Here is a 13926-nt window from a genome sequence, read left to right as displayed (position 1 = left end):
AAATTGAATGTGATGCATCTGGTGTTGGCATAGGGGCCGTACTAATGCAGGACTCTAAACCAATTGCTTACTTTAGTGAAAAGCTTAATGGGGCATCATTGAATTATTCCACGTATGACAAAGAGTTGTACGCTTTGGTGAGAGCTTTGCAAACTTGGCAACACTACTTGTGGTCAAGGAAATTCATAATTCATTCTGACCATCAAAGCTTGAAGTTTCTAAGATCTCAAGGTAAGCTTCAAAAAAGACATGCCAAGTGGTTGGAATTCATTGAGATGTTTCCTTATGTAATCAAGTACAAGAATGGTAAGGAAAACAAAGTGGCTGACGCATTGTCCAGAAGGTATGCATTGCTTACTTCTTTGCAAACTAAATTACTTGGTTTTGAGTTTATAAAGGACTTATATGCTAATGATTCTGACTTTGGCCAAGTATGGGATTCTTGTTCTAAATATGCTTTTGGGGACTATTATAGGCATGATGGTTTCTTGTTTAAGAAAAATAAGTTGTGTGTGCCTGTTTGTTCCTTGCGTGAAATGCTAGTTAGAGAAAGTCATGGTGGTGGATTGATGGGACATTTTGGGATAAAAAGGACCTTAGAAATATTGCATGAGCATTTTTATTGGTCTAACATGAAGCATGATGTGCAATCGGTCTGTGACAAGTGCATAGCATGTAAACAAGCTAAATCTAAAGTCATGCCCCATGGCTTCTATACACCTTTGCCTGTGTCTAATCAACCCTGGACTGATATTTCAATGGATTTCGTGTTAGGATTACCTCGATCTCAAGGTGGCAAAGATAGTATATTTGTCGTTGTTGATAGGTTTAGTAAAATGGCACATTTCATTGCATGCTCTAAAACCAATGATGCAACACATATTGCTGATCTGTTCTTTAAAGAGATAATGCGCTTGCATGGATTGCCTAGAACAATAGTAAGTGATAGGGATGTAAAGTTCCTAAGTCATTTTTGGAAAACTTTGTGGAATAAACTAGGAACAAAACTCTTATTTTCTACTGTTGCACATCCTCAAACGGATGGACAAACTGAAGTAGTAAATAGAACACTTACTACCTTGTTGCGTGCTATCATTAAAAAGAATTTGAAAAATTGGGAGAAATGCTTGCCACATGTTGAGTTTGCTTATAATAGAACTGTTCATTCTACTACTTCTTATTCTCCTTTTGAAGTTGTGTATGGCTTTAATCCTTTGACTCCTTTAGACATCTTACCTTTGCCTACTAATGAGTGTACCAATTTGGATGGTAAGAAAAAGGCGGATACTATTAGGGAATTGCATGCAAAAGTTCGAGCCAACATTGAGAGGAAGAATGAGCAATATGCAAAGCAAGCAAATAAGGGGCGTATTAAAGTTATTTTTGAACCAGGAGATTGGGTTTGGGTTCATATGAGGAAGGAGAGGTTTCCCACTCAAAGAAAATCTAAGCTGCAAACAAGAGGAGATGGACCCTTCCAAGTTCTAGAGAAGATCAATGACAATGCCTACAAGTTGGACTTGCCAAGTGAATATGGTAATGTAAGTGCTACCTTTAATGTGGCTGATCTATCTTTGTTTGATGTAGGTGATGAATCTGATTCGAGGACGAATCCTTTTGAAGAGGGAGGGAATGATAGAGACGCAACCAATGATAGAGACGCAACCAGCCCATCTAAAGATCCTTTGCATGGAATTGAAGGTCCTATGACTAGGGCCAAGACTAAGAGGATGAAACAAGCTTTGGAAAGCCTGATCATAAAAATCAAAGGAAAAGAAGACCAACGTGAGATAGAGGCTGCACCTAATTGGGTCACTTTCATACAATTGGGTGAAGATGCTTTGAGTCCAACCTGAAGACAACACTTTGGAAAGTCCAAATCACATGACAAGAAGCATTCATGGGAAGGCCAACTTTCCTATTATATTTGGATTTTCGTGCATACTTTTGGGGTGATATTTCAGATGATGTTTTGTATTCCCCAAGTCACATTCAGACTTTCTTGTAGTTCCCAAAGTCACTATAATTACTTTGGGATCTTTTTCCTAAGTTCTGGTTACTTTTCTAGGAGTAGGTGTAACATGCATCTTTTCCAAGCCTTGGTAAATGCAGCCTTGGAAAATGCATGACAAGTAGTGCTATGTAATTTCCTAGGAGTTGCTTCTCTTTGAAGCCATTTCAGCCTTAAAATAGCACCTGATTGTACTTGAGAGGGGGAGAACGCATGAATGAAATTTGAGGGTTTCTCTTATGTGAGAGCTTCACCTTTGTTCTTGGATTAGAACTTGATAGTGTTGGTTCTACCGGCAGGTCGCGGTTAGGGTCACGCTTCTTTTGATAACTTTGGTTCTACCGGCAGGTCGCGGTTAGGGTCAAGTTCCTCATTCTCTACCTGTTTCCAGGACGGTCCGAAGTGTGCTCTTATCAAGAGGGGGCCACGAATTGGAGAGGGAGAGGGCTTCAATGATTGTCCTAGGTCAGCCCCACGCCTCCTCTTAAATAGCATGTGGAGCTCCTACTTTGTCGGAGCTCCTTGATTAAATTCCAAGAGGGGCGCCGGCCCCTCTTCTTTGCCGCACCAAGCAAGGAAAAGGAGGAGGGGCGTGTGCCCCTCCTTCATGGTTAACCTAATCCTCCTCTAAGGAGGATTAGGAAGGTCACTCTTGGTTAGGTCCTAATCTAATTAGGTTTGGACCAAGGGTGAACCAATTTGAGTTTTAATCTAGGTAAGTCCTAATCCAATTAGAACTTGATGAGCCATGACTCAATTGAACCCTTCAATCCTAATCTAATTAGGAGTCATCTTGATTCATTAGATTAATAATTAATTGGGACTTAAGAAGTCCTAATCCCATTAGGATTTATTTAATTCTAGTCCTAATCCAATTAGGACTCTAATTTGAATTCGAAGTCCTAATTCGATTAGGACTCTAGAAATTCTACTCCAAGTAGGAATCCAAATTTAATTCAAAACTCCTAATCTCATTAGAATTATAGGAATCCTACTCCATGTAGGAATCCTAGTCCTACTCCAAATAGGATTCCCAGTCCAAGTAAGAATCCCAGTCCAAGTAGGAATTCTAGTCCTAATCCAATTAGGACTCCAAGAATCCAACTCCAAGTAGGACTCTTGTTTCAAGTCCAATTAATTAATTCCCTTTGTTCCTTCTTCAACTTATTATTAATCGAATTGATTACTTGTGATTCCTAATCACGATTCAACCATCGGATCGGTCAATGCCTCTAGTGTGTGTGACCCCATAGGTTCTACTCTGACTGGTAGTGAGATATATTGTAATCTCTATCACAATATCATTGAAAACTCCTTTCAATGGGTCGGAATGATTCCAACTCTACTCATTAGGGTTTATCGATCATCGAGATAATCCCTGTGAGTCCCACCATCCACTAGTGACACCTAGCAGCATGTAGTGGCTACCCAGTAGAATAGAATGATGAACCTCTAGGTGCAGTTATCGTGTGATACAGTCCTTCTATCATGGATCCCTACAAGACGGAGGTCATGGATAACTCGTCAAACCCCTTCGTCTGTCATATGTCAAGATTTATTCGACTTAAGTTCGAGAGCGGAGAACTCTTTCTCCACTGTGCAATCTGCTCCGGCCGAGGTCTTACGAACTCAGTCTTATAAATCACATAGGATCTCTCATTATCTATCAAGATCGATAGATTCCTTGTAGATGCATACCCTACTCCTACAGTGAACCTACTGCAGCCAATCTACACTGCATGGATCCATATGGCTAGAGACCATGTATTTGTGCAGTCAAACTACAATAACCTCACTGTGAGTAGCCGAAGCATCGCAGGTCAAAGGACCAGTCACACCATTGCAACATCAAGCAAGTCACTGACAAGTGGATAGACATCTAAGTGACTTCTTGTGTTGGTCATGCTCAGTACCCTTGTTCTCTAACAAGCACTTGCACAATTACTCCAGTGTCCCTACACTGTGGACTCAAAACTCGTCCATCAAAGAAAGCAATATGTGCACTAATCTCAGCGGATCAATCATCGTCCTTGTGATGATCCATCGATCGGAGCAATTCAGGAATTAATCACCAATGACACATGCCTCAAATTCTCAACTCTTGAGAATATGCGTCATCATCTTATTAATTCCTTGGACGATTCATGGACACATAAGAACATGAATGAAAAAGATGCCTTTTATTTATTCAATAATAAATAGTCAAGTACAAAATTATGTTCTAGAATAAAATAATGCGTCTGCCAAATTGGCTTCTAGGGCATACTTCTAACAGTGTGATGATGAAGGGACCTTCATACCTCCTCACAAGTGCTTTGTGGTAGCCCGACTTCAATTTCATGTGATGATAAAGCTTCACCAATACCCGATCACCAACCTGAAATTCAGCTGCCCGCCGCTTTATGTCAGCCCCCTTCTTCATCCGTTTGGTCGCCTTCCACAAGGAGAACTGAACCAAATCTGTATCCTCCTTCAGATCCCTCTCACGAACTTGTAGGCGGTCGGATTACGTCCCATGCGATACTTCCTGGAGTGTCTGGTTGCAGCCCTGTAATCACCTCGAATGGTGATTTACCTGTCGACTCCGATCGCTGTAAGTTGTAGCTGAATTGGGCTTGGTCCAAGAGTCGTACCCAATTCCGCTGGTTGGCACTCACATAGTGCCTCAAATACATCTCCAATAATGCATTGGTTCGCTCTGTTTGGCCATCGGTCTGAGGGTGGAAGGCCGTGGACATCTTCAGCTCCGTTCCGAGTATCCGAAATAACTCCGTCCAGAACCTCCCCATGAAGCGAGCATCGCGATCAGAAACGATACTCCGCGGTATCCCCCAATATTTCACCACATATGTAAAGAACAACCGCACCACGTCCTCTGCATGGCAAGTAGTAGGTGCTGCAATGAAGACTCCATACTTCGAGAAGCGATCCACCACTACCATGATAGAGCTGTTCCCATCCGCCAGAGGTAGCCCGATGATGAAGTCCATGGAGACACTCTCCCACGGACGCTCTAGTATAGGTAATGGCTCCAACAACCCCGCAGGCCGTCGATGTTCAATCTTGTCTTGTTGGCATAGTAGACAAGTGCGAACATACTCCTCGATGTCATCCCGCATCTTTGGCCAATAGTAGTTATGTTCTATGAGAGCTTGGGTCCGATGCACCCCCTGGTGTCCCACCCACATAGAATCATGGTGTTCTCGCAACACCTCGCACCTCAGCCCTCCACCTGAAGGCACATAGACACGTCGCCCTCGTGTCAAAATCAGCCCTCCTTCGGTCCAGAAACGACGCGCCTTGCCGTCTTTGATGAGTTCACCCATGGAAGTGGCCCATTGATCCTTCTCCATCTCGGTCTTGACCCTCTCCATTAGGTTACTTGCTGGTCCGGAAAAGGAAGAGACTGCAGCTAGCTGTGCCTTTCTACTCAAAGCATCCGGGACTGAATTAGTTCTGCCCGGCTTGTACTCGATGTCGAAATCAAATTCAGCCAGAAACTGCTGCCATCTCGCCTGTTTGGGGGTGAGTTTTGGTTGGGTCTGAAAGTAGCTTGTGGCCACGTTATCCGTGCGCACCACAAACCTAGATCCGAGGAGGTAATGACGCCAGGTTCGAAGACAGTGCACAATTGCAGTCATCTCCTTTTCATGAACCGTATACCTGCGCTCGGTGTCGTTCAACTTCCGACTCTCGTAGGCCACTGGGTGCCCTTCCTGCATGAGCACCCCTCCAATGGCAAAATCTGATGCGTCGGTGTGGACTTCAAAAGAAATAGAAAAGTCCGGTAGCACGAGGACCGGCTCCGCCGTGACCGCCTGCTTGAGATGATCAAATGCCTCCTGACATTGGTTTGACCACCCCCATGGTCGATCCTTCTTCAACAATCCGTCAGTGGGGCGCATAACTTCGAATATCCGATGATGAACCTCCTATAGTAATTTGCCAAGCCAAGAAAAGAGCGTAAGTGTGTAGCACGTGTAGGTACCTCCCACTCGGCTTTGGCTGAAATTTTTGAGGGATCCATCATGAGCCTTCCATCCCCAATGATGTGCCCGAGGAACGGCACCCTCTGCTGCGCAAACACACACTTCTCCCTCTTCACAAAGAGTTGGTGCTGCCGTAGGGTAGAAAAGACTTGCCTCAGGTGTGCCACATGCTCATCCAATGTCCGGCTGTATACGACAATTTCATCCAAGTATACTACCACAAATTTATCGATGAAGTCGTGGAGTACACGCTGCATCAAAGCACAGAAAGTTGCTGGTGCATTGGTGAGGCCGAAAGGCATGACAAGGTACTCGAAGCTTCCGTACCTTGTTACACATGCAGTCTTCTCAATGTCCTCCTTCGCCGCGAACCTGATAGTACCCGCTGCGAAGATCCAACTTGGAAATCCATCGTGCCTTGCCAAGTTGATCGAACAAATCATCAATCCGAGGAATGGGGTACTTGTTCTTCACCGTGAGCTTGTTGAGGGCCCTGTAGTCGATGCAGAGTCTCAACGAACCATCGTGCTTCTTCTGAAAAAGTACCGGTGCTCCATACGGACTCTTCGAAGGTCGAATGAACCCGCTGTCCACCAACTCCGTTAGCTGCCTCCTCAGCTCCTGGAGTTCAGGTGGGGCCATCCTATATGGTGCTTGAGCTGGAGTGGGACGTGCTCCATGCACCAAATCAATCCGATGGACGTGCTCCATGCACCAAATCAATCCGATGATCGATTTCTCTTTTTGGCGGCAATTGCTTGGGTAACTCGGGGGGCATCACATCCCCGAATTCAGTGAGAACACCCTAGATGGGCGCTGGAATCTCCTCTCCTTCGAGTAGTTCTTCCTCCTGAAGGGACGTAATATATGTTGGAAGTCCCCTTCTCAGCCCCTTAGCAAGTTGCATCGCCGATAGGACTCGCTGCGGAGTCCCTTTAACTCGCTTCCCTGGAACTGCGCAAGCTCCACTCGGATTCAGGACCACCACCACATCTGAATCCGGCTTTATCATGGCTTGTAGCTGGGTAAGCAAAGACATGCCGATGACCACCTCGTAGTCGTCGATCGGGGCGACCACCGCTGTCACCCGTCCGGTCCATGCGCCGAATTGGATCTCAACATCCTTTGACGTTCCGCTGGTAGCCACTTCTGCGGAGTTGACCGCCTTGAACGTGTGTTCATCATGTTCAATCTTCAGATTTAACCTCTTTGCCGTAGCTTGGTCCACAAAGAAGTCAGTGGCCATAGAGCAGACCTCGTGGCCCCTTGGCCTTCAGGGCATTGAGACTGAGTGAGCCCATCCTTTGGTCGGTCTCTTGCTTCTCCTCCACCGCCATAGATGCTATCTTGCCCCTCAATGGACAGTCCTTCACCTTGTGCGGTCCATTGCAAATATAGCATGAGATAGTGCCGGTACCTTGCGCCACCCCTTTGCCCTTCGCTTGGGAAGCCCCTCCACTCGAGGAGCTCAGATTCGAGCCTTTTGTACCTCCTTTGTGACCTGATTTCGCTCCCCCACCTTTGCCCTGTTTCGATGCTTGGGCTTTGGGAGCTGTGGGTTGAGTCTTGAACTCGATGAGAGCCTCCGCTTGACCTATCGCCTCGTTCAAGCTTTGGACTCCTCTTCGCTGCAATTTCATCTTTGCCCACGGTTTGAGCCCGTCAAGAAAAGTGAAGAGAGAGTCCTCGTTGCTGAGGTCTGGTACCTCCAACAACAATTCGCTGAACTCTCGCACATACTCACGCACATCGCCCTTTTGCGTGAGTCGCCATAGTCGTGCTCGAGCATCATCCTTAGCGAACGCGGGGAAGAATTGCTTTCGAAGTTCAGTTTGGAACTGTACCCAAGTGGTGATTGGAACAGCCCCTCGCTTCACATCGTCGGCCCGACGTCGCCACCAAAGCATCGCCACGTCCCTCAAGAACATGGCCGCCGTGCTCACCTTCATGGCTTCCTCCCTCATGCCGGTAACCTACAAGTATTGCTCCACGGCGAAAAGAAAGTTATCCACCTCCTTCGCGGACCGTCGTCCGCAGAACTCTTGTGGCTTGGGAACATCAAGCTTGTGCAGGGGGCGCGTAGCCTCTCTTGCGACCTCCATTGTCAATGGAGAAGAGGATACGCCTGTGGTGGTACTCTCCTTTAAAAGGTCAACCACCTGATTTTGGAGAGCCTTCACCATGATCTCCAACTCCTCATTATGCCGCAGCACTTCCTTATAGCGCCGCTCCATATAGAAGGAAATCTGGTTCAGCTGAGTGGCGATTTCACCTCGGAGGGTTGCGTCCCTGCCCTCAAGGTCCTCCATCCGTCCTTCAACCTCCGCTATTTGGGCCTCGCACCTCCGTAATCGATTGTCGGCAGAAATAACTAGAGATGCAATACGTTACCCATACAGAGAATCATCAACTGGATGCGCTCCACCCATCGCCGTGCCTCCTCCTGAGGTTGGATTGGGATCCATGGTCGAGGATGATGCATCCGCCATTCCCACCATGGAAGTTACTGTAGAGGTCGTCTCCTTCATTTCTGGTATGGCTCTGATACCAAGTGACACGTACGAAGGGATTACAAAGCGAATCCCAACAACGTGCGGCTCGGTCTATCGAAGATAACCGATCAGCCTTCTGGCGTGGGTACCTAGTCTCTATGACTTAGGTCACGCCTAACAACAATAATGCAGCGAAACACAACACCAGAAAATACCACGAAGGAGAAGAAGAAATGTAGGGGAAGAGAACTTTATTGAATAACCACTCAACTGATTACAATAAGCTCTCTTGGCCTCTCCAGCTCTACCGGATACCAATCCCTCTCCTTTGAGGGTCCTCTTATAGAGGAGAAACCTCTAGTTACAAGTCCCTCACGAACTCAACTTCCCATGCACAAGATAAGGATGAATTCTAAATAAGATAGGAAAACCCCGATTCCCACAGGATTCTGCGCAATAAGATAAAACAGCCAAGTTCATGCCTCAAACGAACTCGGATTACCATAAAACTAGATTCGTTGGATTCGGGACGAAAAACCCTTCCAGATGGCACCTTTTCCACTTTGAACGGACTTCTGTAGAGTTTCCAAAATGCCCCTCAAAGTGAAAGCGCGTGGAAACAGCGTTACAGGCACGTCTTCTAACCATACACGTTTTCAGTTATAAAAACGTGTTAAAACGTGTCCCTTGCCTTCTGGAGACTTATGCCACGTTCCTCCATCAGTGGCACATATTTTCATGCATCCCAATTTTCCGGATTCAGTACATGCTTCGAGATAAGCCCACACTGCTGAATCAGTCTCGTTGCAGCAGCTTTCCTCCTAATGATGAACCAACATGTATTCTCAACAATACACGCCTTGGAGCATGTGCCCACGGCCCCATGCTCTTGGGTATTCCACCTACATCTTGCACACGTTTCCCTAGGTGATCCTAGGGCCCAGATTTGGTCTCCAAGTTGCCCAAATCTCTAGAGAGCACCGTCACACCTCGAACCCGTCCAGCGACCTGATCTGGTTTATACCTTGATCCGCGTCCGGTCCAGCCCCGATTCGAGGATAATTATTGGTTTCCTATCTCTTTGTCTTGCTCACACAATACCGACCTTAGTAAACATCTTCCACATGTGTTATATGCTGAAATCTAGCCCCACAGATGGAGGATGGCTGTACTTTGCCCTTTGGGGAGGTAAGCCGTTCTTCCGAGGTGCTCCTTCCTCCATTCGTTGGTGGAAAGAGAAGTTTTTCTTTCTCTCCTCCAAGCATTCATGAGGGTTCAACCCATCATGGGGCCTACCACTACTCAAGGCCAATAACAAGACCCCTAAACCCTCTGTGAACGAGCAAAAAATTCTTGATGCTCTTCGCAATCTTAAGGGGGATATTCTTCTGACCGACCTCTTGAGCAAAGAGACTTTGATGAATGTCGGCCTAAGCTCTGCGCATCCTAGGGGTAAGGTCAGTTGGATTGCTCCTCCCTTCATTCTGTCGTCCTTCGTTTCATTTCTTCTTTCTTATTCTTTTTCTTCCCCCCCCCCTCTTTTTAGGGTTGGTATGAGACTTTACTTGAGTTTCTTTTTCCTTTTCAGAGATTGCAGGGATGGTGTTCAGCAACGACACCCTCCTCACCAAGTACAACAAAAGAGCAACCGAAGCTGGTGGAGCTCATCCCTTACCTAGAAAGGGACCTAGACCGGCCTCGACTTCGATCCCTACGGAGGCCAGGGATCTTGAGGCTGGGACTTCCGACCTCATTCAGAAGAACAGCAAAAAGAAGGTCGGGGAGCCTAGATCGGAAGAAACTTCTCCCGCCAAGCGCGCAGCTTCTACTGAGGCCGCAAGGGAGTCAGCGGCCCGTGCTTGCCCAACCTTGGGCCCTCAAAAAGTCCGCAGGATCGTCCGTCTACAGCGCTCGGGACCTGAGTCGGGCAGTGGTCTTGGAGTTCTGAATTCTTCGTGTGCTCCCCTGCCTTGCTCTTCAAGACTCAACCCCCCGAGCTCTTCAAGGGTTGAGGATTGTTCCGAGAAGAGGCCCTACTCCCCCAAGTGGCTAGTTTTTTTAGGACGACTCGGCCTTCCATAACAGCGAAGTTGTTCGGGAGGTCGTCCGCTGCGCACTACTTCTAGCTGACAAGCCGAGCTCGAAGCCGGCGAGATCAGCGATTTTGTTGACCAGGCTTACTATTCTGCTGTTCGAGTAAGTTTTTCTTATGCTTTCATATTCTTCTAAGTTCTCAATCTCGACTAACTTTTATTTTTTTTTGTTACAGCACCACCACGAAATTGACGTGTTAGCTTCCGCGATAGCTGACTATCAAAGCCTGGCTTGGAGGAGCCAGAAAGGACAAGAGCTCGCGAATAAAAAGCTCGCTGAAGCCGAGGCCAAGTGGAAGGAATCCACCGTGAGGGTGGAGGCTGCCAAGTTCGAGCTTAAGTTCAAGACCGAGCGCCTTGAGGAGGAAGCCTCGCATGCTCTCACTAGGTCGGCACTTCGTGCTTCCAAGGCATGCTTAGTCGACACCCAGTTTGAGCTCGCAGGCCAAAAATACGAGGTGGGAATCCTACGGTTGAAAGTTAAGCAACTAGAAGCTCGAGAGGAGAAGGTGATAGAACAGGCTCGGAATGCGGTGCATATTTTTTGCGAGTCGGCCGAGTACCGAGAGGAGTTGGAGGACGAGGCTGTCGATGGGCTTATTCGCGGCTTCGAGGATTTTCGGGGTCAGGTGCAAAGACTTTGTCCCAAGATGGACTTTAGCAACCTTCAGCATCGTTTGTTCGAGGCCGTTGAGGATGATGGTGCGCCCGAGAGTCCCGTCCCTGTGGTCGTTGAGGCCTAGACCGAGATGGCTCCTGAGGCCGCCCGCGAGATTCCATCTGAAGTAGCTTTAGAGAGTGCTCTCGAAGTGGCTCCCAAGGCTGCTCTAGCAGACGGCTCCGAGGCCAGTGCCAAGGTCACCACTGCTTCGAAGGTGACTTGAGATTTTGCTGTTCGTCACCTCTTTCTTTTTTATCGTCTTTGTAAATAAGGTTAAATGGGACGGCCTTAGAGTCAGTGTCCCTGTATTTGGCCTCAAGGCTTTTTATCAATGTGTCACGTACGAAGGGATCTCAGAGCGTATCCCAACAACGTGCGGCTCGGTCTACCAAAAATAACCGATCAGCCTTCCTGGCGTGGGAACCTAGTCTCTGTGACTTAGGTCACGCCTAACAACAATAATGCAGCGAAGCACAATACCAGAAAATACCACGAAGGAGAAAGAGAAATACAGGGGAAGAGAACTTTATTGAATAACCACTCAACTGATTACAATAAGCTCTCCTGGTCTCTCTGGTCTCTCGAGCTATACCCGATACCAATCCCTCCACTTTGAGGGTCCTCTTATAGAAGAGCAACCTCCAATTACAAGTTCCTCACGAACTCAACTTCCCATGTATATATAAGATAGAATAATCCTGATTCCAGCAGGATTCTACGCAATCAGCTGAAACGGCCAAGTTCGTGCCCCAACCGAACTCGGATTACAATGAAACCAGATTTGTTGGATTCAGAACGAAAAATACTTCCAGATAGCACCTTTCCCACTTAAGTCTCGAGATTCAGGCAATTGCAGATGATATAACTAAATGAACGAACTTCTATAAAGTTTCTGAAATGCCCCTCAACGTGAGAACATGTGGAAACAGCGTTACAGCCACGTTTTCTAACCATCTATCTTTCAGATAGAAAACATGTTAAAACCGTGTCCCTTGCCTTCTAGAGACTTATGCCACGTACTTCCATCAGTGGCACACATTTCTATGCATCCCAATTTCTTGGATTCAGCCCATGCTTCGAGATAAGCCCTCAACACTGAATCAGACTTGTTGTAGCAGCTTTCCTCCTAATGATGTAGTATGTATTCTTGCCAATACACGCCTTGGAGCACGTGCCCCCCGCCCCATGCTCTTGGGTATTCCTCCTAGATCTTGCACATGTTTCCCTAGGTGATCCTAGGGCCCAGATTTGGTCTCCAAGTTGCCCAAATCTCTAGAAAGCACGGTTAGACCTCGAACCTGTCCAGCGACCCGATCTGGTTTATACCTTGATCCGCGTCTGGTCCAGCCCCGATTCGAGGTACCATGACACTCTCCCCGACCTAAGCTGAAGTTGCCCCTGACGAGGCTAGGCAGTACTCATTGATGATGTCCTCGAACTGCCATAGTTCATCACCATACTCCCAGCTTGCTTCTGAATCTGATAGTCCTTCCCAATGCCCCTCAACGTGAGAACGTGTGGAAACAGCGTTACAGCCATATTTTCTAACCATCTATCTTTCAGTTAGAAAACGTGTTAAAAACGTGTCCCTTGCCTTCTGGAGACTTATGCCACGTACCTCCATCAGTGGCACACATTTCTATGCATCCCAATTTTCCGGATTCAGGCCATGCTTCGAGATAAACCCTCAACACTGAATCAGACTCGTTGCAGCAGTTTTCCTCCTAATGATGAAGTAGTATGTATTCTTGCCAATACACGCCTTGGAGCACGTGCCCCCGGCCCCATGCTCTTGGGTATTCCTTCTAGATCTTGCACACGTTTCCCTAGGTGATCCTAAGCCCCAGATTTGGTCTCCAAGTTGCCCAAATCTCTAGAAAGCATGGTCAGACCTCAAACCCGTCCAGTGATCCGATCTGGTTTATACCTTAATCTCCGTCCGGTCCAGCCCCGATTCAACATGCTGTGACAAATGAACAATATATTTTCTTCATCTAGTATGAATTTTGTTGCATTTTCGAACTTGTCTCTACATGTGTTCTCGATGAACTTTTGTTTTTGATTATTTGGGCAGGACTTCGTGCGTTGTTCACTTTTGAATCTGATTCTGATGTTTTTCGAAGAATTTTACTAAGTCTCCGGGCGTGGATCTAGTTGTAGCGCGGGCTAAGGTCAAGCTGTTGTTCGGCCGTTGGAATTGCAAGCTATCACAGGCTTGAGTGTCCTTCGATCCATAGTCTCTGCCTTAGGCATCTTGAATTGTGGTCGGGATGTCATTAGGTAGTACCCGAGGTCGAGGGAGCCTTAGCTCGCGGTCGACTCGGCAAGGCATCCCGAGCTTGGTCGGGACATCATTAGGTAGTACCCGAGGTCGAGGGAGCCTTAGCTCGCGGTCGACTCAGCGGGGCATCCCGAGCTTGGTCGGGACGTCATTTGGTAGTACCCGACGTCGAGGGAGCCTTAGCTCGCAGTCGACTCAGCGGGGCATCCTGAGCTTGGTCGGGACGTCATTAGGTCTCTTCCAAATGACTCAAGGCATTTTTCGGTGTTATGAGAACACTTTCTGTTGTAACAGGAACCTGTGGTTCATAAGCAGATCAACATTAGAAGAAGTTTTGAATGGTCTGGAGAAATCCTTGAGGAACGTCTTATTGGTTGGATTTTCAAGCATTTGAGAGAG

At 47.1% G+C, this 13926-nt stretch overlaps 1 protein-coding gene across 1 annotated transcript; it reads left to right on the top strand.

The window, feature by feature from the left end:
- Window positions 1-459: 459 nt before the first annotated feature.
- LOC120111978 lies at window positions 460-11328 on the top strand. Its single transcript, XM_039130552.1, has 4 exons — window positions 460-1666; window positions 8400-8533; window positions 10081-10268; window positions 10762-11328. Exons 1-4 carry the CDS (start codon window positions 537-539, stop codon window positions 11326-11328), a joined length of 2019 nt encoding a protein of 672 aa, XP_038986480.1. The 5' UTR covers window positions 460-536.
- Window positions 11329-13926: the final 2598 nt, after the last annotated feature.

The sequence above is a fragment of the Phoenix dactylifera genome, chromosome 9, assembly GCF_009389715.1.
Source record: "Phoenix dactylifera cultivar Barhee BC4 chromosome 9, palm_55x_up_171113_PBpolish2nd_filt_p, whole genome shotgun sequence".
In the NCBI taxonomy this organism is placed as follows: Eukaryota; Viridiplantae; Streptophyta; class Magnoliopsida; order Arecales; family Arecaceae; genus Phoenix; species Phoenix dactylifera.
The sequence above is the reverse complement of the archived record's forward strand: the minus strand, read 5'-3'. Positions and strand labels throughout refer to the sequence as shown.